Here is a 25,960-nt window from a genome sequence, read left to right as displayed (position 1 = left end):
TTTCTCAAAGAAAAATACAGCCAATGCACGAATTTTCCGCGAATAATGCGGGGAAACGTTCCCGAGAGAAATCCGCGAATCCAGAGAACGTGAATACGGGGGGCCCCACTGTACTCTCAAAATGGGACAAAATATACTGATCACTTTAAACAAGGCCAAGTACTTAAAAGTAAAACTTACACTACAATACTTTGGTTATGGAATGTGAAAAACAGCATTAGCTAAAGCAATGTAAACATTTAAATCAGACTTTATAAATAAACTGTAGAAAAAACTATATTAACTTACTAATATATACACTATAAGGTATCAGACTTTATTATGAAAATTCTAAATCAAGCTTTGAAAAACACACCTAAAAATTTCAACATTTACTGATTATTTTCATTCACAGCCTAATAAAAAAAACTTCTTAGCAATAAAAGTTATCTCTAGTTGAAAAAAAAGTAAAAAAAAATGCCTGGTGTGATCAGCTAACCTAAGAGCCATTTGTCATCTAAACATGGACAATTCTTATCCCTTTCACTTCTAACCCTTATGAACAATTACATCTGTGGGAAGTGGCAGAGATTTGAGCAGTGGACGCAAAAACGTTTATACCTTTTTTGTTCAAAGATGCATAGCTCCCTCAATATTCAAGACTGCTACATTTTGTTTCCCTTTGCTGCTCAATGACTTTTCTACAGAATGGCATAAAATAATCTCCCCAAATTAACTTTTATGTAGGTGGAATAACAATCAGAAATAATGTGAAATAACCCTGCACTTTCTCCAAAAATAATTTGCCAAAATAAAATAATTACAATGGTCTTAGTTTTTATACACATAACACTTCAATAAATTACCTACTTATTGCAATGCAAAAAGTTGCAATTATACCAAAGAAAATATGAAAAAAAAAAATGACAAATCAGTGTCACACGTTCCGTAAGAAAAGTAACAGTCAGCCAAGTGGTATGTACAAAGAACTCTATTCCTTTTTGTGTTCAAAAATGCATGGCTCTGACAATTTTTATGGTATACTGCTCAATTTTATAGCACTTGGCAGCTGAATAATTGCTTTATACAACAGCATAAAACAGTTCCCAAAAAAATAAAGTGCATAATTTATATGGGAAAATTTTGCACTTTCTCCCAAAACAATTTTCCCAAAAAAACTATCTGTGATAAACCCTTAATTTTTTACTAATAACACACCCAGAAAAATGACCTAACTGCAATGCAATGCAAAAGTTTTCATTATAACAAGGAAAATGTGAAAAAATTAGTGACACAGCAGCATCATTTTCATGTGCAGGGTTAAACCCTCGCTCATAAAAAGGCCACCTCAATGCAAATGAAATGAAAATGGCTGCCCACATCATAATTCTCTAATTTTGTCCTTCCTGTATCCTTCCTCCTCTGCTGTCCAAATGTCTTGAGTTCAAGGTAGCCACGAAAGAGCCACTGCAAAGACTAGAAGTAGATACCTAAAGTGATGGCCATGTTAAACCCTGAGGCACCACGGCCTCCCAAGCTTGGCTGCATGTGCCCGGGTTTGTCCTCAGGAGTGTTTCACTCGACCACTCCATAGGTCCACCAACCCGTACCCCAGGTATGACAGGCCTCAGTTCAGGATACCTATATACTGGATTGTTGCTTTGGATTCCTACGGTAAGACTAAGACTCAAGTATTTTGGCGGCCTGATATATTTCTTGACTTTTATCTAACTCTGCCATGTATATCCTGTGTTCATGTGTATTTCTCTCTCTCTCTCCACTCATGAGTAAACCCTCCTATTGCTCCCCTAGTTGATCCTTTTCTCAGCCTGCCAGCAATTGTTTGCATGCTATTTAAATTCCAATTTGTGAACAGTTTTAATTGGCTGTACCATTTGTGGGCATGTTGATAGTTAATGAATCCTTATCATTTCAATTGCATAATATCAGGGTTTCAATTCTCGCCAATCTACAGTTAATTTGACACCTCTCTTTTTCAGAGGGATGCCTATATCTTGAGTAACCAAGAACCCTCTCAGCTCACCCTTGCATTCATCGTCTGGCCTTATCCACATGCAACGAGGAATTTCATCTTTTACAGCACCACCAAATCTTTATAATCTCAGCTTACTTATTATAATTCATATGTGGCCCTAGTATTAATTTGAAAACTGCTGTTATTAATTGCTGATTAAATGTAAGTAATCATTAACTGAGTATATAATTAACCCTTAAACGCCGAAGCGGTAAAAAAAAAAAATGTCTCCCGTGTGCCAGAGGTGTTTCAGAGTGAGCGCGGAAGCGGAAAAAATATTTTTTTCAAAAAATCACAGCGTGCTTAGTTTTCAATATTAAGAGTTCATTTTTGGCTCCTTTTTTTGTCATTGCCTGAAGTTTAGTATGCAACCATCAGAAATGAAAAAAATTATCATTACCATATATAAATAATGCAATATATGATAGCGCAAAAACAAAATTTCATATATAATTGTATTCAAATCGCTCTCTGCGCAAAACGGTTAAAGGTAACAAGTTACTTTTTTTTCTCGTTGTAATGTACACTAAATTGCGATCGATTTGGTATATAACACATTGTAAAACAATAATAGCAACACAGAGAAAATATTATCACAAAATAATGCATGAATTCGTAACGCGCGGACGTAAACAAATATTTTTTTCAAAAATTCACCATAAATCTAAATATTGTCCTAGAGACTTCCAATTTCTTTCAGAATGAAGACAAATGATTGAATATTACTATACTATAAGACTATTAGCTTACAAATGCAGTTTTTGACCATATCTGATGAGTTAAAGTTGACCGAATGTCGAATTTTTTTTATATATATTTTTTTATATGCAATTATTTCGGAAATAAGAAAAGCTACAACTTTCAAATATTTTTCGTTTTATTCTACATGAAATTGCGCACATTTTCATATATAAAACTCTATGAAATGCCTAATATGAAACGGAGCAAATATTCCGAGAATGGGACGTACACATTTCGGAGATTTGTGGCGGAGAATCCGCGCGCGGAGGGAAGGAAAGTTTTTTTTTTTTTTAAATTCACCATAAATTTAAATATTGTGCTAGAGACTTCGAATTTGTTTCAAGATGAAGATAAATGACTGAATATTACTAGACTGTAAGAGTTTTAGCTTACAATTGTGTTTTTCGACCCATTTCGGTAGAGTCAAAGTTGACCGAACGTGGTTTTTTTTCTATTTATCATGATTTATATGCAAATATTTCAAAAATGAGAAAAGCTACAACCTTCAATTATTTTTTGTTGTATTCTACATGAAATTGCGCACATTTTCATATATAAAACTTTATGTAACGGCTAATTTAAAATGGTGCAAACATTACCACAATCGCAAGTATGATTTTTTCAGAAGAGTTACCGCGCGGACGTAAAGAAAATTTTATTTTTTTCATAAATTCACCATAAATCGAAATATTGTGCTAGAGACTTCCAATTTGTTGCAAAATGAAGGTAAATGCTTGAATATTACTAGAATATAAGCGTTTTAGCTTACAATTGCGTTTTTCGACCATTTCGGTAGAGTCAAAGTTGACTGAAGGTTGAAAATTTGTCACTTATCATTTTTTTATATGAAAATATTTCAAAATTGATAAAAGCTACAACCATGGGTTGTTTTTAGTTGTATTGTGCATGAAATTGCGCACATTTTCATATATAAAACTTTATGTAACGGCTAATTTAAAATGGTGCAAACATTACCACAATCGCATGTATGATTTTTTTCGGAAGAGTTACCGCGCGGACGTAAGGAAAAAGCTTTTTCATAAATTCACCATAAATCGAAATATTGTGCTAGAGACTTCCAATTAGTTGCAAAATGAAGGTAAATGATTGAATATTACTAAAATATAAGATTTTTAGCTTACAATTGCGTTTTTTTACCATTTCGGTAGAGTCAAAGTTGACAGAAGGTTGAAATTTTGGCACTTATCGTTATTTATATAAAAATATCTCAAAACTGATAAAAGCTACAATCATAAGTATTTTTTTGTTGTGTTCTACATAAAAATGCGCACATTTTCATATATAAAACTTTATGTAACGGCTAATTTAAAATGGTAAAAAAATTATGTCAAAGTGATGAAATAATTTCCGAGATGTGTCACAGATACTTTTTAGTGCGGCAAGAAAGAAATTCGCGCTTGCGCGCCTGCGTAACGATTGTAAACAAAACAACACCTTGATCCGTGAACTCCCAGCATCCCCCAAGGCGCGTGATTCCAGAATTTTCGGCTGGTAGGCCTAAAAGTATTTTTCCGCGAATTTTTAAAAAAACTTTTGTATGTCGACGTAAAATACGTCCAGTCGGCACCCGAGAGACAAAAAATGTCGACGTAAAATACGTCCAGTCAGCGTTTAAGGGTTAATTACACCTTGCAGTAACTCAACTGAAAAGAGTACCAAAGATTAGTAATCTTCTTTCCATTTGCATAAGCATGCAAAACATATTTCAAAAACTATACAAAACAAATAAACATTCATTTTACAAATGTGTAAAAAATATTTCCCCCCTCCCTCCCTCTCTCTCTCTTCAGAAAAAAAAAAAAAAATAAATAAAATAAAAATCTAAAACTATACAAAACATACTCACATTGCATACGTATAAAAAATGTCAGGAACACTTGCCAAAAATGATCATGATGTTTGCTCGTGTCATCAAAATCCTAATTATGGATGATATCTACAGCCATCAGTAAGCTAAAGGGTTCAAACTATGGATGTAGAGTAGTACTGTATTTACAAGCAGGGATAAGTCCATGTTGCCTCTATATTTTCTAAGTACAAACTAGTAGTCTGAACCAAATCTTATTCAGTCTACTAACATTTGATCTTTTTTTTTTTTTTTTTTTTTTTTTTTTTTTTTTTTTTTTTTTTTTAGTTTTCCACTAAATTCAAACTCAAGAAATCATGTATTGGATATTTTGTTCCTAATTACTTGAAAAACCTCAACCTCATTAATCCTTTCTCCATCTTAAATATTACCTCATCCCTTTTGTGCACACTTCTTAATATTTCTGTTGCTTAGACTTATCTCGCTTTACCAAGCTTAGTCAATCTTGTGTTGCTCTGCTGATTAAAGCAGAATCATCTGCATATTTTAATCCAGTTTCTATCACTCTTACAATTTAAACATTCTCATTCACCTACAACAATTACTTTTACTATGAAATCCATGAGGTAGACAAATAGCTAAGTTGACATAACATTCCCTGCAACAACCACTTATTTAGTACAAATTTACATGGCAAGCTCCATAAACACAAATTTTTCATCTACTTTGATAGAGGATGATTTAAATCAGCTTTCCATATTTATCAGGACTATAATAAATAATCCTAATTATTAAAATGACAATCCTAATTATTAAAATGACCATTTCAATTATTATAACTACTGCTACACCTAAAATAAATTCAGGTATTTATGAACAAAATGTTGATCAACTCACCCATCCTTACTCTTCTTATGGCTTTCAAGCTCTTCATCTATACCTTCGACTGCCTTAAAGTTATTCCAATCTAATTTGGTCTTTTCTAGAGTTGTAAGCTTTTGCTTCTTCTTATCAATCATTCCTAATATACTTGAAAATCCACCTGGACGTTTGGTCCCTGAAATAAATGGTTTACATTACAGTTTTCCTCTTATTTATTTCCACAAAATAACACTTCCAAATATCTGATAAATCAAACTTTTATTTTAAAAAGCCATGGTGAAACAATTACATTTTCACCCTAATATAGCTCACTGGTATCTTCTCAGGTCTCAGAAGCCAAACACAACTAAATGGAGCAGGAAATATTTTCAACACCAAAATACAACAGGGTACAACCCAGTTCCACACTCCATTCCTTATAGAGCTAAAATCTGGAGACAATTAATTACGTTACCTTCAGCATTTTCCTGCAAGTTATCAAAATGACATTTTTATGATAAAATAAAATTTTACATATACTTACCAAGTAATTACATTGCTAGAAACTGTTAGCTATGTAATTACTTGATAAGTTACTTATGTAAAAATATAATGTTTATCCATATAAACACTTCAAGACACATATAACAGAATGCTGAGGAGGCTGTTTGAGACTGCAGATTTATAGATATTGATCTGATCTATACTTCACACCAAGCACCATGTTACTTTTACCAGTTCCTGGAGTTCCTCACTGGAAGAGTGGTTACGTGCTCGCCTACTGATTCGGCAGTCCAAGTTTAATTCCCCACTCTGCCAACATGGAATCAGAGGAATTTGTTTCTGGTAATTCGAAATTAATTTTGCAATATAATATGGTTCAGAACCCACAATAAGCTGTAGGTCCTGTTGCTAGGTAACCAACTGGTTCCTAGAAATGTAAAATAATCTAATCCTTTGGGCCAGCTCAGTGGTCTGGTTAAACTAAGATATTACTTTACTTGACCATTCTTGAAGTAGCAGCACTCTCTCTAAAGAACTTTCTTCATGGATGACAATGAGCTTGAACATTCTTCGAGTGTGTTTCCAATGTCTTAAAGTTGATGGTGACTTTAAGTGGTTTTGTTGTAACAATTGTATTCTGACTGTTCCCTTGTGTTGATTGTTTTACCTGTAGTTAACCTGTTCTTGTGTTTTTTTGGTTAAATGAGTTGACATCTGTTGGACAGTGACCGACTTTTGTAGCACAACTTCGGGGAGTCTGTAACCGGGCAGCGAGGAGTCAGTTTCGAGCAGCTGCAGGTATTGCTTACTTGTTGGTCTTGACAGGAGGTGAAGGGCCTCATCGTCTGTCTCAACAAGTTCGTCTGTTGGCTGTGTTGGAAGCTCACTCTGGAGTGGCTTCATCCCTGATGGTAGCATGACAAAGTTGATCTGTTGGCTGTGTTGAAAGTTAACTCATCTGTTGGAGTGGCTTCATCCCTGATGGCAGCGTGTGGTTGTCCTGACGATAAGTTTGTCTGTTTGCTGTTTTGAAAGCTCACCTGTGTGTAACCTTATTGTGCTTCTGGCCTTTCTGATTTCTTGTTCTTAAGACATGGGGCATTTTTGAGACAAAGTTCTTGTTATATTGAAGAATGGCAATGGCTATAGAGGGGAGACCTCAAGAAGGAAACAGAAGGAATGCTAACAGGGGCACAACATCAGGCCCTAAGAACCAGATATATCCAAAGAAACACCAGTTACCTTGTGGTGATATGTGGTACAAGCACCAACCTGAGGGAGTGATAGAAAACGATCAAGCAAAGATCCTCTGGAGCTATGGTATCAGAACAGATAAGGTGATACATGCAAACTTATCAATGTTGCAATCCCATGGTACACCAGATAAGATGAGAAAGAAAGAGAAAAACTGACAAGTATCAAGACCTGAAAATAGCAATAAGAAGGATAAGGGATATGCCAGTGGAAATTGTACTCATAATCATAGGTTCACTGGGCATGATCCCAAGATCCCTGAAAAGGAACCTGGAAAAATTAGATGCTGAAGTAGAACCAAGAATCAAGGAGAAAAGTGCTCCTGGAAACAGTGCACTTAGTAAGAAAAGTGATGGATTCCTACGGAGGCAGGAAGCAACCCAAGCCCCCCCCCACACTATAAAAACCACCCAGTCAAATAGGATGACTATGATGAAAAAATAATAATACTGAATACTTGATGTCAATACCTCAGGGCCAAAGGTTAACAACTTTTACTGTAGACATTTATGAGACATATAAACTGTCATCTCCTCTTATCAAATTCAGATAAATTGAGTCTGAAGAGTGTTGGATGAGGTGAACTGTAGCAGTGACAAGATTAGCAGAAACAGCAAGGACTAACAAGAGGAAGCGCAATCAGTTGAGTATGAGGAGAAGGAGAAAGGAATCTTTGTGCTGTCTTTGAAGGAGATTTCCCTCCATAAAATGACAAATCTTAGTCAATTTGTAATTTTTATAACTAACAAACTTGCACAGTCTTAATGTAAGGGAAAATTCTCTAGTGCCTGCTGGAGTCCAGTTGAAATAAAGTACAACAATTTTGGTGGCAAAGGGAGTTGGCCAAGTAGACGGAAAGGAAGGCACAGCTGACCTGCCTTAACCAATCCTGGCTACATTGCATCAGTTTCTTTTAACACGGGTAACTAAATAAGGGGGGCTTGAGGTGGGCCATATGTATTAAGACCACAAGTTTGGTTAGTTATGAAAAATACAATTAGATTTAAAATTTGTCATTTGTTCATACACAGAATAAACCTTTGGTTTTAACGTAGGAGAGACTTACTCTTGAAGGGAGGATAGAGAAAAGCTCAGAACAGACTGGAGGTTCAGCACACCTAGGCTCACTTCCTGGTCAAAGTAGGACACAGGAAGGAATCATATGCCTCTGATCTGTTAAGTAAAAGGTTACTCAGCGGCCGGACATCTGGGTTGAGAGACCATGTGGATTCCTGTTACATTGTGTCTTGTAGGAATATAAAGAACTTGTAATTGTCAGAGACAACAAAACTTTATGTTAGCCACCAACCTCAATTGTTGCTATTTCCTCTCTCCCTTTGTAAGAGAGAGGAAGGGACTTGCTTCCATATATTATAGTTTGTACTGTGTAAGGACAATAAAAAACTGATGGAATGGAGCAATAAAGAAAGAGAAAGAAAGAAGACTAGTCATCCCATTCACTCTCACTTTCAAAACCATCTCAGGATAGATACAAACCGTCCTGCTAGGGACACTGGATGAGCTACACACCTTGAGCAGACACCACCAGACCTACACAAAAAAAAGTGTCCAAGGACCGGAGAGCAATATCCCACAGATAGCAGGCTGTGAAGGTGGTTTGGTGAAGCCAAGTAGCTGCCTTTGAAGCTCTCTGAATTGACAAGTTCTTTTTAAAAGCAATGGAAGGGCCTACATTCCCAACATCATGTGCTCTTGCATGCACTGTATTGGCCTCTGAATGTGAAGAACTACTATAGGCTTGCTTGATTACTTTACTAGCAGCCTTCGACTACCGGGTCTGAGATGTCAAGTCCTTTTTAGATAGTAATGCAGTACCCTGACAGGATATAAAAGTAATTTGTCAAGGTCATTACCAACAAAATCTCCAAGGTAAGAGATAAAAAAAGGCCTGAATATGGCAATTTGTCTAAAATTGCATTTTTCCTAACTACACAAACCTGAGGTCCTTTACAACAGGAAGGTAACTAGCGGCAGCTGGAACGGTCGTAAGCTTCGAACAAGGGAGTTCGGTAGTTAACTGCTTGTCCAACAGTGCGCGCACGCGCGACTGGGAGGTGAAGAACCACTTTGCTTTAGGCCCAGGAAAACGCAGTGAGGGGTGGCATGAGGTTGGACTATGTGTAAAAGACCTCAGGTTTGTATAATTAGGAAAAATGACAATTTGTCCAAAATTGCATTTTTCCTAACTATACAAACCTGAGGTCCTTTTACAATAGGAAGGTACTAGCGGCAGCTGGATAGGTCGTAAGCTTTCGAACAAGGGGTTCGGTAGTTAACTGCTTGTCCGACAGGCGCGCGCGCGCGACTGGGTGGTAAACAAATCACTTTTGCTTTTGGCCCAAGCAAAAACTGCAGAGTGAGGGGTGGCATGAGGTGGGACTATGTGTAAAAGGACCTCAGGTTTGTATAGTTAGGAAAAATGCAATTTTGGACAAATTGTCATTTGTTCCGACACGGCATCCAAACCTTCGGTCCTTTTACAATAGGAAGACTCACTTCTTGGTGGGAGGAATCTGAGTCTTTTGTGAACAGACTGGTGTTCGCCCAACCTTGGAATGCCTCCCTGGTCGTAAGAGCGAGGGAGGGATCCAGCCTCTGTCCGATTGATCGGGGTGTGCACCGCAGGATCAATGGTCAGACCTCTGGACCAAGTACTAAGAGAGAGGCAAGCTTATCTCTTCGTACCAGCAAACAAGAACAAGTTCCTATTTGCAAGAGGCAACATAAAGTTATGGTTTGTCTCTTGTAGGCATCCACTTCCCCCCCCTTGTAGGAGGAAGTGGTGGATATTCGCTCCCATCCCTAGTGAAAGGGATAGGATGGGGCTCTGTCGAGTAGCTCACCTGCATCTCGTCCTTATCCAGCAAGGTGATGACCGTATCCCTCTACCCACAGTTAGAGGGGGAGAAAAAGATAGGAAGAGAAGCCAGTCACTCTCTCATTCACATTATCTATTCTTACAGTCACAACCAGGACTCGATGCTGTTCAGCCTGGTAGGGTCTGGTTAGCTACACAACGTGTTGAGCAGCCACCACGGGTCCTAAGGAAAACGATCCAAGGACCTGTGGGCAATATCCAAAAAGGTAGAAGGAGGTGCCAGTGGTCTGGTTGTACCAGACCCCTGCCTTCAGTACCTGCGCCACGGAGAAGTTCTTGTGTAACTTGAGGGAGTGTACTTCTAGGTCATCTTGGTGCTGACGAAGAGTCTTCAACACTCAGCCTGGGATGTCGAGTTTCTTCAGAAAGCACGGTCGCGCTTTCACAGGACAAAGCAGCATCTCCTTCGCATCGAAGGCGGTGAAGTCCATTAGGGAGGGGATTGTGAAGGACTCTAACCGATCGTCAGGAACCGAAGGGTTCTGAGTCTTCGCTACGAAGTCGGTACGAAATCGAGCGTCACGAATCCCCATCCCCTGGATGCTTGACTTCGCAGGAAAAGTCATGCAATTACCTCAGAGGAAAAGAAGGGAATGGTCGTATGACCTATCCCTCTTCTCGACTTCGGTGATGTCCTGTACCCATACTGGGTCTAATACCGTCTGCCAGCGAAGTGTCTCACATTCTCCTATCCCCATGCAGTGAAGTTCTTCTTCTCGGTGGTGGATAGGACACCGACACTCAATGGTGGGTGTCGATGGTATGGGTACTGTGACAAGCCGTTACGACGAAGAAAAGACTGTTATGGAACAACCGAACTAAGTCCACAGCGAAGTTCGTAACTGACTTGGGCGCTCTGACAGCTGCCGACTGACTGCGTTCGGTAGGAGGCAAGTTGTCCAAGCACCCGAGCAAGTCACTTGACCTTCGCCTTAAAAGGGTTATGCCAAGAGACTAAACAAATAATTTGTTCGTCACCGATGCCAGAAGGCGAGGTGATGATTCTCTTAAGGCATATACCCAACAGGCGAAAGTCAATTGCCTTCTAGAGACCGAGGTCCCTGATGGCAAGATATCTCATAGTATAGTTGATTCTCAGCTAAGGAGAAACAACACTATGTGTCGTTGAAGACGAAGGTGTACAGAAAATGCAACCTACGTCTTCATAGCTGAACCGAGACAAGGATTCTCAAGATTCTGAACCTGTGCTACAAAGACTGAGAACGCTAACCGCTATTCATTGCTGTCCGGTGAGGATCGTAGTTGCAATAAAAGCGGAGCGCTTTTCAGTAATGAAGAGACAGGGAAATACTGCCTGAAGAACTGCTTCTCATGGGCTGAACATTTGGAAGTAGAGCTGTCAGGTCGGAGAGTAGGCGATGTCTTCTGACACATCTGTTAATTCGGGGCGAGCAATGAATAATTGCACACCTACGAATACGAGATATTTTGAAGACAAACTCAGATGTCTGCAAAAATCATTCGCATTATCGCGGTGCGATGTAGCGGGAGACTAGTACAGACTTCTGTTACCGTGCGGTAAACAGAAAGATGAAAGAGTCCAAGAGATATCTCTGTTGAAAATTCTTGCAATGTCGAAGGCGATGAAATCGAGCGTCACAGCAGTAGATGGTCCTTCATTATTGCGAGAATCCCCGTTAATCAGAGACCTAAGTCCATGATTGTTGGGTAGAGATACGGTTCGGTAGTCAATCAAACCAGGGGAGAGAGAGACGTAACCGACCGTGCATCTCCGAGACCTAGCTGATACTGAGCTGCTATCAGGCAGTTCAATACGCAGTAGCTCTCTGTGACTCGTCATCCTGAGTTGCCAGTTAATCCCTTCCACGAAGGAATGCGTTCGGCTAGAACCATCGAGCATAAAGAATATGCTCGAGCAATTATATTTAAACGAAACGGATTTCGGAAAATACAAAAGCTGATTTGGTGTTGTCGTGACAATACCAAGTATCTAAAATCGAAACTGATAACTGCTGGGAGGTTGCAGGCAACCCCGAGTTGCAGTTCAATTAAGATACAATTCGTCTCGGTCACAAACCGTAGAGTTAACTACGGTATGCGCCTACCCCCCGGACAATACAACTGTTAAAAGAATCATGTCGCGAGGGTAATATACGTAGTATATTTGTAGGTTCTGTACCACGACCTCCATCCTAAATTCTTTTCCCCTCGAGGAATGAGAATAAGGATTGGAGATCGACCGCCTTCGTTCTCTAGTCAAGAGAGTGAAGGAGAAGTCTTTCCCAAAGGAAAGCTTCAATGGTGAACAGAATACCGAAGACGATAGTTCAAGCCAAACTGGAAGTTCCCGTCCGTTCTTCTCTATTCCAGGTTAATCGCCTACTGTGAGATACTCTTCTTTCAGCAGCAGTCTCCTTCCAAATGCTAGAAATTACAGGAATTCGAGCATAAGCGAGGTTCCCGATTATTGTGTAACAATTATCGGGGATTCTCGCTCACTTTGAACCGTGGTCTCGCCTAAGTGTTTGGAGATCGTAAAAAACTCGAACACTCTGAGTGTGCTAGAAATTCCGTAGAATTCTAAGCACTCTGCGAAACCCCCACCGAATTCGTCAAACGATATCGGCTGGTGGTCCTCTCGATTCCCGTAGAAATCGAGAAAGGGGCAGGATCCCTCCTCAACGACTGGGGCTTACGTCAGGTAGAGAAGGACCCGAAGGTCCCCCCGGTAGCGCAGCCCCTAACGTGGGATCTTACAGAGAAATCTCTGTAGGATCCCTCCCCTTTCCCTCGTAGCCGTAAGGAGAGAGGGAATGGGGGAGGAATTGGATACTGGCTCGCCTTCCCAGCGGAACTAGCAGTTGGAGAAGAAAAGGAGCAGCCATCGCCTTACGGCGATGGCCTCTCAGAGCCTGGGAAAACGTATCGTCAGTAGAAAACGTTTTCCCGAGGAGGGTTACGAACTCATACTGTAGGTAAGGGTCTGCCGCCACTGTGAACGTCGTCTGGGTGGGGCTGATCGACACCTGACAGGAGAGAGCCGATACCGTCCTCCGACTCATTCCAGTCCTCGTCGAGGTCGAAACCTCTCAGGAGGACCGAAGGTGTATTCAAATACGGTGTCCGAAGACACGTAAAACGCCTCTGTCGCAGTAGAGGAGGTGGAAGTAGCTTGTTCGACCGGCCAGAACTGAGAGAGCCTTCTTGTCCGGAGACGAGAGACTACCTGGTTCAACACAGTCGGCAAGCACCGATCGCGGCAGACCCACCGTCGATTTGGGTTCCCTCGGGCCCCCCCCAAAACGACTCGAGCCGAGACGTGGCTCTGCTGGTGGGAGCGGCGATCCTTCCCCGAGGTCGTTGTGCTGACGAATCAGCGCCATAACCTCGGCAAAGTTCCTCTGGATCTCGGAAGTCACAGCATCTTGCAGAGTAGGACCGTTAAGCCCTTCGAACAAGAGCATATTCCGAGAACCTTCCTCCTAAGAAGGGGGAACAGCGACAGCCCTCTCGGTCTTCTCCATCCACTTGCGCATACGTCCTGGCCGGTTTCCAAGAACCGTGGCCATGGCACGTAGGGCGTCGTGTGGGATCATGAGGGGCGCACCCCTCACGATCACTCTCAATACCTCGCTCCTCCCGGTGTAACCCGAGGAGGTTGAAAGTACAGGAGAGGCAGACCTGACGCTCCCTCCTCGCTCGCTGGCAGAACCAGCAGGCTTGGAGGGCTGCAGGCGATCGTCAACCCGCGGTGGCGATCGAGCTGCAGGCCTGGTCGAACCGTCTCGCTGTGGAGAACGGCTGGACTGAGCACAGCGGCCCCGATCTCGAGTGTCAGAAGAGCTGGTGCTGGTTGCCGTACCCGATCGCTCTCTGTGAGAGCGACGGTCAGGCGACCTGCAGGCTCCACTGTCACGGTGAGACCGGTGCTTGTCCTCACGGCACGTCACGTCGCTGGTTCCAGCCGTGGCTGGCACCGGCGAACGGGGGGACCTCTTCCCAGCCTCAGCCCGTGGACGGTCGTGGACCGTCACGTCCCCGGGTAGCCAGCTGGTCGCCGCGAGAGCGAGAGCTGGTCTGGTGAGAGTCGCGTGAGCGGCTGTCACCAGTCTTCCGCTCCGTGCCGTGAACCTGACGCTGAGCGAGCTCAGAGGTCTGGTTCCTGGCTGCACGGTCGCTGGTAGGCGACCGTACACTCGGTACCTCCCGCGAACGAGAGGCCGAGACGGACCCTGATGCAGTGGCAGAACCACTGACACCAGGCGAGGAAGTACCGGTGTTAGCCGGTACCTCTGGTCCCGTAGTCTCCTTCCTTGCGGAAGAAGAGACGGGCCCCGGTCCTGAAGGAGCAGGAAGGACCAGCGGAAGGAACCCTCCCGTCCCACCGAGGTGAGACGGGTCCGAGAAGCTCCCGAGGGAGACTTCTTAGGAGGGAGGAGGCAACCTTCTTCTTCCTCGGCTGTGAAGCCTTAGAAGTCGAAGGGGAAGAGGCGGCAGCCGACGACGATGAAGAAGATGAAGACGACGACAATGACACCTTCCTCCTCTTCTTCGTCAGCTTCCTCAGGACAGACGTAAGATCTGCTATCCAGGGCGGAGCCAGGGCTGCTGTAGCCGAAGCCACAGGGCCCGGACGCACCTGTACAGACAGACCAAAGTCTGGGGTAGTACCACCACGAACAGGGACGACGTCAGCAGGTATGGGCATCTCAGGAACAGCAGGCACAGCCAGCACGCATCGGTAGGGACAGCCAGCGCAGCAACGGCAAGGGACAGCCAGCACAGCAACTGCATGGACAGTCAGCCCAGAATCGGCAGGTACGGCAGGCAGCACAGGAAACACAGGAAGTGGAGCAGCAGCCAGCAACATCCTGGTACCGGCGGCAGGTCCAGGGGCGAGCTCTAGGGCAGCGGAAGTGTGGTCGCGGCAGCGCGGCAACCACGAGCGGCGGCGGCACGCCCCCCTCTCGGTACGGCGAACGGCACTTCACAGCGGCTGTAGGCAAGACTGTTACCACGTGAGGCGAGTACACCAGGTGAGGAGGGACGTCGTCACCTGGAGTCGATATCGTTGTCGTGGTCACCACTCCATGGGTGACCGCAGTAGGCCCAGACATAGAACCGCAGCCCCTGGAACACTAGCACGCCCTGCAAAATCGAAGGACGCCCATACCTCACCAAGGTCCACCCTCGTGGCAGTAGCACCTGCGGAAATAACAGTAGTAGTGATTAGTGGGGGGGAAGTCCCCTCGCGCTGGGGGTGAGCCCCACACCGAACGAGCGGAAGACCCCGAATACAATTGTACATCGGGCACCGAGCGCCCTCCCCCGCGCTCGACGGAGGGCGGGCGAAGGGAGAACCCAGATAACCTCCCCCCCCCCCCCCCCCCCACCCCCCCCCCCCGAAGGGGAAGGGCCATCTGTGGGGAGCTGAGTGGGGGTGGGGGTGGGGGGGGGGGGGGGGGGGATTCTCGTTCCCCACCCCCCGCACAGCACCCATGTACCCAACAATAATAATAAGAGCCAGAGAGCAATCGTGCCCTCGGCACCGAATGCAAGGGCATAAGGATCAATTCCCTGACTGAGCGGAACTTGAACCAAATAAATATTGATGCAATCAAAAATAAAAGGAATAAAATGAAAAAGAATCTTGCATTACGATTCACTTCACAATGAATAAGGGCTCGGATCGAGCGCATTTGCGCCCTCGGTACCGAGCGCAAGGGTAAAAGGATCCATTCCCGATTATGAACGGAAACCTTGATCCATAATGAATTGATGCAATCAAAATATATATGAAAATGAAAAAGAATACTGCGCTTGCGATTTCACTTCATAAAAAAATAAAAAGGGAAAGGATCAATTCCCGGGAAATAGCGGAAACATTGATCCAAGCAAATAATGCAATCTCAATAAAATATGAAAATGAAAAAGAACTGCACTTGCGATTTCACTTCATTCAAATAAAAAGGGGAAAGGATCAATTTCCGGGTAAGAGCGGAAACTGAATCAACTGAGTATTGCTACAATCAAAATAAATATATGAAAATGAAAAAGAATACTGTACTTGCAATTCCACTTCCATACAGAATAAGTTTTCGTGCCGAGCGCATTCGCTCGGCAACGAGCATACAGGTCAAAAAAATATAAATGAAAAGGGCACTTACTTACGATTTTCATCTACACATTTCCAACCAAAATATAAGCTCGGAGCGAGCGCTCTCCCGCCCTCGGCACCGAGCATACACAATACGAGGATCATTTCTGGGAAAAATGAATTCCCGCACTTTACGCCCTTCATCCCGGCACTCGGGTAATCGGAGGGCGTGGAGAAACCAAGATCCTTTAATTCACAATTGAATTCAATGGAAATAAATATGAAATTATTGTACTTACAATTCAGTTTCACTAGATAAATAGAAAAAGAAAAACCAACCATGCGAAAGCAACGACGATGAAGCGGGCAGAGAGCGATGATACACGTCTACACGCCAGCAGCCGAAAGCAAAAGTGATTTGTTTACCACCCAGTCGCGCGCGCGCGCCTGTCGGACAAGCAGTTAACTACCGAACCCCTTGTTCGAAAGCTTACGACCTATCCAACTGCCGCTAGTACCTTCCTATTGTAAAAGGACCGAAGGTTTGTATGCCGTGTCGGAACAAATGCAATTTTTGACAAATTGCCATATTCAGGCCATATTGGTTTCCACTTTCCCCCCCTTGTTGGGGGAAGTGGTGGATAATCGCTCCTATCCCTACTGGAAGGGATAAGATGGGGCTCGGTCGAGTAGCTTACCTGCATCGCCTCCTGATCCAGCGTAGTGACAACCGCGTCCCTCTGCCCACAAGGTAGAGGGAGAGAAAAAGATGGGGAAGAGAAGCCCAGTCACATTCTCATTCACCTATCCCTTCATGCAGTCACACAAGGATGCGATGCTGTTCTGTCCGCTCGGGTGCTGGGTAAGCTACACATGTTGAGCAGCCACCACAGGTCTTAAGGGAAAGTGTCCAAGGACCTGTGGGCTATATTCTGAATGTAGAAGGAGGTGCAGGTGGTCTGGTTGGACCAGACCCCTGCCTTCAGTACCTGCGCCACGGAGAAGTTCTTGCGGAACGCAAGGGAAGGACCAATATCTCTGTTGTGGGCTCTCGGACGAAGGGTACGGATGTCGTCGCTACCATCAGCTTCATACGCCCTCCTGATCACCTCACGCAGCCAGAAAGAAAGTGTTCCTGTATACTTTTCTTGGTCATCCCGGTGCTAACAAAGAGGCGTCGACACTCAGGCCTGAGGTGCCGAGTTCTCTTCAGATAGCGCTGTAGCGCCCTCACAGGACAAAGCAGCATCTCATCCGCATCGATGTCGGTGAAGTCCATTAGGGAGGGGATTGTGAAAGACTTGAACTGATCGGCAGGGACCGAAGGATTCTGAGTCTTCGCTACGAAATTCGGTACGAAATAGAGCGTCACAGATCCCCATCCCCTGGATGCTTGACATCGAAGGAAAAGCCATGCAGTTCCCCTACTTGGAGGGAAAGAAGGGAATAGTCGCAATGACCTATCCCTCTTTCTGTCCGACATATTCTTCGGAGTGATGTCCAGTACCCATACTGGTCTATCCGTCTGCAGCGAAGTGTCTCGCGTTCTCGTATCCCATTGCAGTGAAGTCTCTCGCGGTCTCATACCCCACTGCGGCGAAGTCTCTCCGTCTCCGCGGTGGATAGGACACCGACACTCCATGGTGGGTGTCGATGGTATGGGTACTGGAACAAGCTAGTAGGACGAAGTAATGATTGATCTGGAACAACCGAACTAAGTCCAAAGCGTAGCTCGTAACGGTCTTGGACGCTTCGACAGCTGCCGACTGACTGCGTTCGGTTGTGTGAGGCGAGCTGTCCAAGGACATATAGTATATACTTGGAAGTAGAGCTGGCAGGGCGGGGAACAGGCAATGTCGTCCATTATACATCTACAATTCGGGGTGAACAATGAACAATTGCACACCTACAAATACGAGATATTTTTAGAAGACAAACTCAGATGTCTGAAGAAATCATTCCGCATTATCGCAGCGGCAGACTGGGCTACAGACTTCTGTTACCGTGTGGTAAACAGAAAGATGATAGAGTCTATTGAGATATCTCTGTCTGAAAATTCTCGCAATGTCCAAGGCGATGCAGTAGAGATGGTCATTCATGTATGCGAGAATCCCAGCCAACCAGGGACCTAAGTCTGTGATTGCCAGGGCAGAGATACGGTTCGGTAGTCAATCATTGTAGAGGAGAGAGACATAAACCGACCGTGCTATCTCGGAGAGCCAGCTGGTACTGGGCTGCGGCAGGCAGCCCAATACACCACTAGTCTCGCTCACTCGCCATCCTGAGTTGCCAGGTAATCCATTCCAAGAAGGAATTCGTTCGGCTAGAACCATCAAGCGCAAAAATATACGCTCGAGCATTTGCATTTAAACGAAACGCATTTCGGTGAATACAAACGCTGAAGTGGTGTTGTTGTATCAATACCATAAGTATCTCAAACTCGAAACTGGTAACTCCTGGGAAGTTGCAGGCAGTCCCGAGTTGCAGTTCAATTAAGAAGATACTATTCGTCTTGGTCACAATCCGTAGAGTTAACTACGGTATGTGCCTACACCTCGGACAATTCAACTGATTAACAGAATCATGTCGTGAGGGCAATGTACGTAGTATATTTGTAGATTCCTGTACATAGACCTCCATCCTAAATTCTTTTCCATTCGAGGAATGAGAATACGGACTGGAAGCCGACACCCTTCATTCTCTAATGAAGAGAGTGAAGGAGAAGTTTTCCCCCGAAGGAAGACTTCAATGGTGATAACAGGATACTGAAGACGATAGTTCAAGCCAAACTGGATGTTCCCACCCGTTCTTCTCTATCCCGGGGTTGGCCGCCTACTGTGAAATTCTTCCTTCAGCAGCAGTGCTTCTCTCAAACGCTAGAAATTCCAGGAATTCAAGCCTTCGGCGAGATTCCAAATTATCGTAGTGACAATTATCTGGGATTCTCATCTAGCCCACTCTGAACCGTGGTTTCGCCCAAGTGTTTGCAGATCGTAGAAAACTAGAACACTTGGAGGGTGCTAGAAATTCCGAAGAATTCTAAGCACCCGGCGAAACCCTCACCGAATTCGTCAGACGATCATCAGGTGGTGGTCCTCCCGATTCCCGTAAAAATCGAGGATGGGGCAAGATCCTTCCTCAACGACGGGGACTTACGTCCAGTAGGACCCGAAGGTCCCCCCAGGAACGCAGTCCCCAACGTGGAATCCTACGGAGAACGCTGTGCAGGATCCCTCCCCTTTCTTTCGTAGCCATAGGGAGAGAGAGAATAGGGGAGGAAGATTGGATACTCGCTCGCCTTCCCAGCGGAACTAGCAGTTAGAGAAGCGAGTACGAGCAGCCATCACCGTGCGGTGATGGCTGCTCAGAGTCTAGGAAAACGTTAACTGTCAGGAGAAAACGTTTTCCCGAGGAGGGTTACGAACTCGTACTGTAGGGTAAGCGTCTGCCGCCACCGTGACCGTTGTCTGGGTGGGGCTGAGCGAGCACCTGGCAGGAGAGAGCTGATACCAACCTCCGACGTGTCCCAGTCCTCGTCGAGGCCGAAACCTCTCAAGAGGACCGAAGGGGGAGCGCACCCTGTTCTCTTGAGTGCGTGGTCCAGACAGACCGTCACGTGAACAGCGGTGATGGTCCCTCCGAGAGTCTGGTAAGCGTCATTTGTCCTCGCCAGCCCCCCATGATCTCCTCCAACCACTTGAGCGAGGATCTGTTGGTCCCAAGACCGAACCAGGCTTGTGGCCGGATCATAAGAAGTGCATTCCTCACGGTCACTTCTGTTCGCCTCGTTCCTACCGGTGTAGCCTGAGGAGGTTGAAGGGACAGGTGAGGGAAACCTGATGCTCCTACCCTGCCTACTAGTAGAACTAGTAGGCTGGGAGGACTGCAGGCGATTGCAAACCAACGGTGGCGATCGAGCTGCAGGTCTGGACCAGCGGCTTCTTGCGGAGAAACGCTGGACCAAGGAACATAGCGTCGGTCTCTATGTCAGGGGAGCTGTTACGAGAGCTCCTCCCCTGCCTACCAGCAGAACCGGTAGGCTGGGAGGACTGTAGGCGATCATCAACCACGTGGGAGCGGTGGTCAGGGGACCGGCAGAGTCCGCTGTCGCGGTGGGAGCTTGCCCCTCACGATCACTCCTGATCGCCTCGCCCTTCCCGGTGTAACCCGAGGAAGTTGAAAGGATAGGAGAGGAAGGGCTGACGCTCCCCCCCCCCCCCCCCCCCCCCCACCCCCCCCCCCCCCCCCCCCCCCCCCCCCCCCCCCCCCCGCCCACCGGCAGGACCGGTGTGCTTGGGGGGCTGCAGGCGATCGAGCTGCAGGCCTGGTCGCTCGGCTCTCCTGGGGAGAGCGGCTGGACCAAGAACAACGGCCCCGGTCCCGTGCGTCAGAGGAGCTGCTGCTGGTCTCCCTGCCATCGGGAGCGGCGGTCAGGAGACCTGCAGAGACCACTGTCGCGGTGGGAGCGGTGCCTGTTCTCACGGTGCGTCGAACCGCTGGACCTGCAATCGAGGGGACCTCTTCCCAGCCTAAGCCCGTGGCCAGTCTGGGACTGTCACGACAACCCTGGTAGCCTGCGGTCCGCTATGAGAGCAATCGCTGGCCTGGCGAGAGTCACCTGAGCGACTTTCGCCAGCCTTCCGCTCCGCGCCTCAGTCCTGGCGCCGAGCGAACTCGGAAGCCTGAGCCTTGGCTGTATGGTCGCCCGCAGGAGGCCGTACACTCGGTACCTCTCGCGAACGAAAGGCCGAGACAGAACCTGGTGTAGAGGTAGGACCTCTAGCACCAGGCGAGGAAGTACCGGTGTTAGCCGGTACCCCTCTGGTCCCCGTCTTCCTCTTTCTTGCGGAAGGAGAGATGGGCCCCGCTCCCGAAGGAGCAGGAGGACCAGCAGAAGAAGCCCCCGTCCCACCGGAGTGAGACGGGCCCTTAGAAGTTCCCGAAGGAGACTTCTTAGGGGGGAAGGAGGCAGTCTCCTTCTTCCTCGGCTTGGAAGCCTTGGAAGTCGAAGGGGAAGAGGCCGCAACATGCGACGACGAAGAAGACGACGACGACACCTTCCTCTTCTTCTTCGTCAGCTCCCTCAGGACAGACGTCAGGTCCTCCATCCAGGTTGGAGCCGGGGCTATTGCCGAAGCAACACGGCCCGGCTGCACCTGTCCGGAAGGACCTGTGACTGGGGCAGCAACACCACGGGCTGGAATCCTGGGTACTGGCGGCAGGTCCAGGGGCGAACTCTTCGGGCACCGAAAGTCAGGGGCTGGCAGGGCGAAGAACCCGGAGGGGGAGGCACGCCCCTCCTCGGTACGGCAGCGATCGGGGTCTGTACAGTGTCCGTAAGAGTCACCGACATCACATGTTGTGTGTAGACCAGGTGGGGAGGGGCGGCATACCCTGGGGTCGAGACGGTGATGGTGGTAGTGGTCACCGTGCCATGGGTGACCGGAACAGCACCCGCCAGAAGATGCAGCAACCCCTGAACGCTTGGTGCGCCCTGGAGACCCAGCGAGAACCATACCTGGCCGAGATTGTTGCCCGCAGCAGGAGCACCTGAGGAAGAAAAAAAAAAAAAAAAAAAAAAAAAAAAAAAAAAGTTAGTAGTAGGGGTTCCCCCTTGCACGAGGGGAACAAGTCCCCTCCCCCCCCCCCCCCCCAACCCCCCCCCCCAAATGAACGGAAGACCCGGGTACAAGGAGCCATAAGCGAAAGACTCCCTGGCAGGCTTATGTCGCTTCCTCCTACCCTCATAGAGCAACCACTGCTCCTCCGACCAATTATTACACACAACGCAGGGCTCGGCCCGAGCACAAAATTCATGAGGATCAACCTCTGGAAAAGAGCGGAAGGCCCCACACTTACGGCCCTCCACACCAGTGCAAACTCTGCAGCTGATGGGGGGCTGGGGACATCTCCAGCTCATGAGAATGCGTAATAATGAAATAATAATAAAATATAAAGCACACGTACTTACAGTATTTTATCAAACACACACAAAGCAAACCAAGTTTGAAGATACAAAGCGTACGACGAAAGTGGGCAGAGAGCGAACAACACGTCTGTCTGTGTGTGTTTGTGTTATTATGGCTTCCTCCGAGTCTTCACGGCCTTGTCTACGCATGTCCCTGGGCATTCAGGGTTTTCCATGCTCAAACTTTTTGGCGTCGTCGGCTACGGATCCGCATACGACTTGCAGTAGGTGTTGAGCAAATTTTTTCACAGTGACTAACCCCTGCCCAGACTCTTCCTTCTTGGGATGGGGTTTCTTCACCTCGTCTGGACTTTTCAGCTGTTCCCTCTTCCTTGATTGCTCTTCATGATGCTAATTCTGGTATTCCTGTGTCTCCTTCCTTTTCTTCCATTGACTCATCAATAGAAATATCAGGAGTGCCACAGGGTGATGTTATATTTAATGCAGCCCCCTCTCCCTCGGGTTTCAATTATCATCCCGAGAGGGAGGAGGCTGCTTCATCTAATTTATTTGTTGCCGATTCGGAGTCATCCAAAATGGCGGCGGTCTGGGTGTCACTCAGGCTACAGGGTTCATCCTCCTTAACCTCTTCATTACCGAAAGTTTGTTTGGAGGTAGGTGGGTACCACCATTGAAGTCTACTATACCGCACCGGGTGCATAAAGGTGGTACGCATAGTACCACCAAAACTCCTCTTTTCAGATAGGGACTTCCAATCATTCTGTAATTTCGGTTTGAAGAGTTTGGAGCAATAAAATAAACAGTATGACACGATGCCAGACGTATGATGAACCCAAAAAAATAGTATTATTACTGCTTATAGTAGTGTGTAGGTGACAGATGAACTGCGTCTCAACAAAAACAATCACAAAACCAGGACAAGCGTAAACATGTAATAACTTCTACCCCAAGTAAAAAACCAGTTGTATCATCATTTACTGTATTTATTTATTTATTCACTTATTACATTTTACAAATAAAAGATATGAACACCAGATAAATGAAGGTAGAAATAAAGCCTTATAGTAACTTTATATATAAAAAACCAAACCAGAGAAAAAGCAAAAAAGCGATTTTTTTCTGAGGACAAGAAACTTGAAAAATTAGTTTAGATACCCCTAATGCCCCTAAAGTTGTTTTCTGTGATGAAACTAATCTTAGAAAAACGTAGAAAATGACATCGCCCAATTTTTGAAAGATATACTTTCTATAAAATTTGCGATTTCCATATTTATTGGCGGGGCTTTCGCTTTAGTTTTTTGCTCTTTTTTTTTTGTTATTACGTGCTTATTTACTGTTCTATTTTTTTGGGATGTTAATACTTTATGTGCATGTTCCAGGTGCAATATACCAACATTCTGTAAGACCGAATTTCTATTCAAGACCGTAGTTTTTTTCAACCGACCACCCAGTGTCCCTTGTACAAGGGACACTGAGTTTCACATTTTTTTCATAAAATCATTTATTTTCCCTGTAGGATGATAAAACTACAGAGAATATGCGTTTATTATAGTGCTAATAATACCTGATAATTTCATTAGCCTGTCTTGATTAGTGTATTTTTGGCAAATATTTACGATGGGCACCCCTCCAAACTCGAGTCACTACCGAGAGATTCAGTTCGGCAGCGAACACAATGTTTACATTCTGCTCACCCACCCGGTAAAGAAGGGGTTAAATTGACTGTTGTCCCTGGGTCATACCTTATCGCTCCGCCAGTGAGGCCATCGACTAGCACTGGTCATAAGAGATGTCATGACTTCCCTCCCAGTGTCCTCTCAGCCTGTGATGTCGTTTGTAGCTGCCACTCATCCTCCTGTCTCTATGACGACATCGCTTCCCACTTTGACGTCATCATCCTCTCTCACTGATCCATCAGAGGTAGTTTCAAGTGGTCTTCAAGAGGCTGGACTCTGTTTTGGAAGAGTGGTTTTCTGCCTTCGCTGAGAAGAAGACGGTTTGTAAACGTAAGGTCTCTTCTCCACCACCAGCTTCTAAGAGATCTCGAAAGAAAGGAGATTTATCTCCTTCTCGTTCTTCTTCTCCATCTCCACCTCGTCCTAATATCAGACGTTCTGCGAGCGGAAGGAGTGCATCACCTTCATAAGGTGATGGAAGGGGAGGAATTCCCGCCCATCCAGAAGTTAGAGGTGGTCCATATATGTAAGGCCATCAGGTTTGTAAGTTAGGAAAAATATAAATTACTTTCATAAATTTGTCAATTGTTCCTAAACGTATACAAACCCTCGGTCTTTACATATGGGAGACTTACTCCTTGGTGGGAGGATTCTGAGCAAATCTCTGAACCGACAGGTAGTTGCCACACCTGGAGCCTCTTTCCTGGTTATGAAAGATAAAAGGAAGGAGACCCATAATTCCAATCTGTCGAACATGTGATGTTAAACTGCCAGACTTTTGGGCCTTCAAATAAATGGAAGGTGAAATCATTGATTTGAAGAAAGGCTTGGATGAACCCATATTGTCAGGAACAATAAAGCTGAAGATAACCAACGTGTCTGTTCACTGTCAGAACCTCTCTCCCCTTTCTAGTGAGAGAGTAGGAGTTGCATCTATTAGTCCAAAAACAACTAGATTATGGACAGGATACTCCGTCATCTAGAACACCTGCAAGCATGTCTGTCCAGCACATCACAGTTTGCTAACTGTCCTTTAGAAGGGTATAAAAGAGAAGGTAGGAGGCCTGTCCCACGTCCTCTTTGTAAAAGCAAACCTTAAGCAAGATGCTACCTGTCCTCGATAGCTGCTGAGCAGCGACCACCGAACCTAAGGGAAAAAAAAAGGGAAAAAAAAAAGTCCAAGGATCTATGGGCAACATCCCGAAGGGTAAAATGGACGCGAATGTGGTCTGTTGTGACCAGATTCCCATCCCAAGTTCCGGTCTGACGGGTTCTTCCTGAATACTAGGGGCAGACCAATGCCCCTGATCTTGTGAAATCTCACCCAGAACGTGTTGTTGTCCATTATGTCAGCTGTGAAATACATCCATTTGATCATACATAAGGTCAGACGAAATGGAACTCCTAGACACCACTTCTTGGCTGAGTTGCAACCAAAAACAAGTTGTTGGCACTAGTTAGGAGGTGAATCCTAAGTGGTAACACAAAAGGCCTTCAGGCACTTGGTAGCCTTTAGGGTCCTTACAAATGGAATGCTCATACACTGTTGATCTTCTAACAAATCAGGCAGAATGATGGGAATTCACAAGCCCAAGACTTCAATCACAGATACGAAAGACGTCTCCTAGACACCCACAGCATATGAAATTCCTAGGAAGTCATTTATCCAAGTCCAGACTACTATACCCAACACTTCTCACCATGGATACAAGAGATGACTCCTAGATATCGACAGCATCTGGTGTTCCCAGGTCACCTATCTAAGTATTGATCAGATCCAATTGTTGCTAAACTTCGCTGACTGAACAAGAAGCAATATTTTCAATGGTATGGTCAATGGCTGTTATGCCCAAAGCCAAACAGTAATAGCTTCGCTGTCAAGATTGAAGGACTAACCAGACCACCTTCCCAGATTGAACAATTCTTCGAAACGTCAAGGTGTCAAGACCAATTGTCGCTAGCGCCAACCATAATGACTGAACTTGTTTATCGTACATTTCATCTGGAATGTGTCTGGTTCTGGTTGACCACTATGATGAGTGTGCTACTGTTATTGTATTTTCATACTCTATACAATATTAACTCTATTCATGCTAAATAGTTATACTTACTGGATTTTGCTTGAAATTTTCTGAAAAAGTTGGTCTTTTAAGTAATCAATCAATGAAAACATTT

At 45.3% G+C, this 25,960-nt stretch overlaps 1 protein-coding gene across 1 annotated transcript in view; it reads right to left on the bottom strand.

Annotated features, from left to right (window-relative positions):
- Positions 1–25,960, bottom strand: part of LOC135221976 (craniofacial development protein 1-like) — a 95,633-nt gene that overhangs the window by 3,814 nt on the left and 65,859 nt on the right. Inside the window, exon 6 of the mRNA XM_064260064.1 lies at positions 5,481–5,640. Within this exon, the coding sequence (XP_064116134.1) occupies positions 5,481–5,640 (160 nt within the window). The remainder of the gene's footprint in view (positions 1–5,480; positions 5,641–25,960) is intronic.

Source organism: Macrobrachium nipponense, chromosome 3 (genome assembly GCF_015104395.2).
Source record: "Macrobrachium nipponense isolate FS-2020 chromosome 3, ASM1510439v2, whole genome shotgun sequence".
In the NCBI taxonomy this organism is placed as follows: domain Eukaryota; kingdom Metazoa; phylum Arthropoda; class Malacostraca; order Decapoda; family Palaemonidae; genus Macrobrachium; species Macrobrachium nipponense.
The sequence above is the reverse complement of the archived record's forward strand: the minus strand, read 5'-3'. Positions and strand labels throughout refer to the sequence as shown.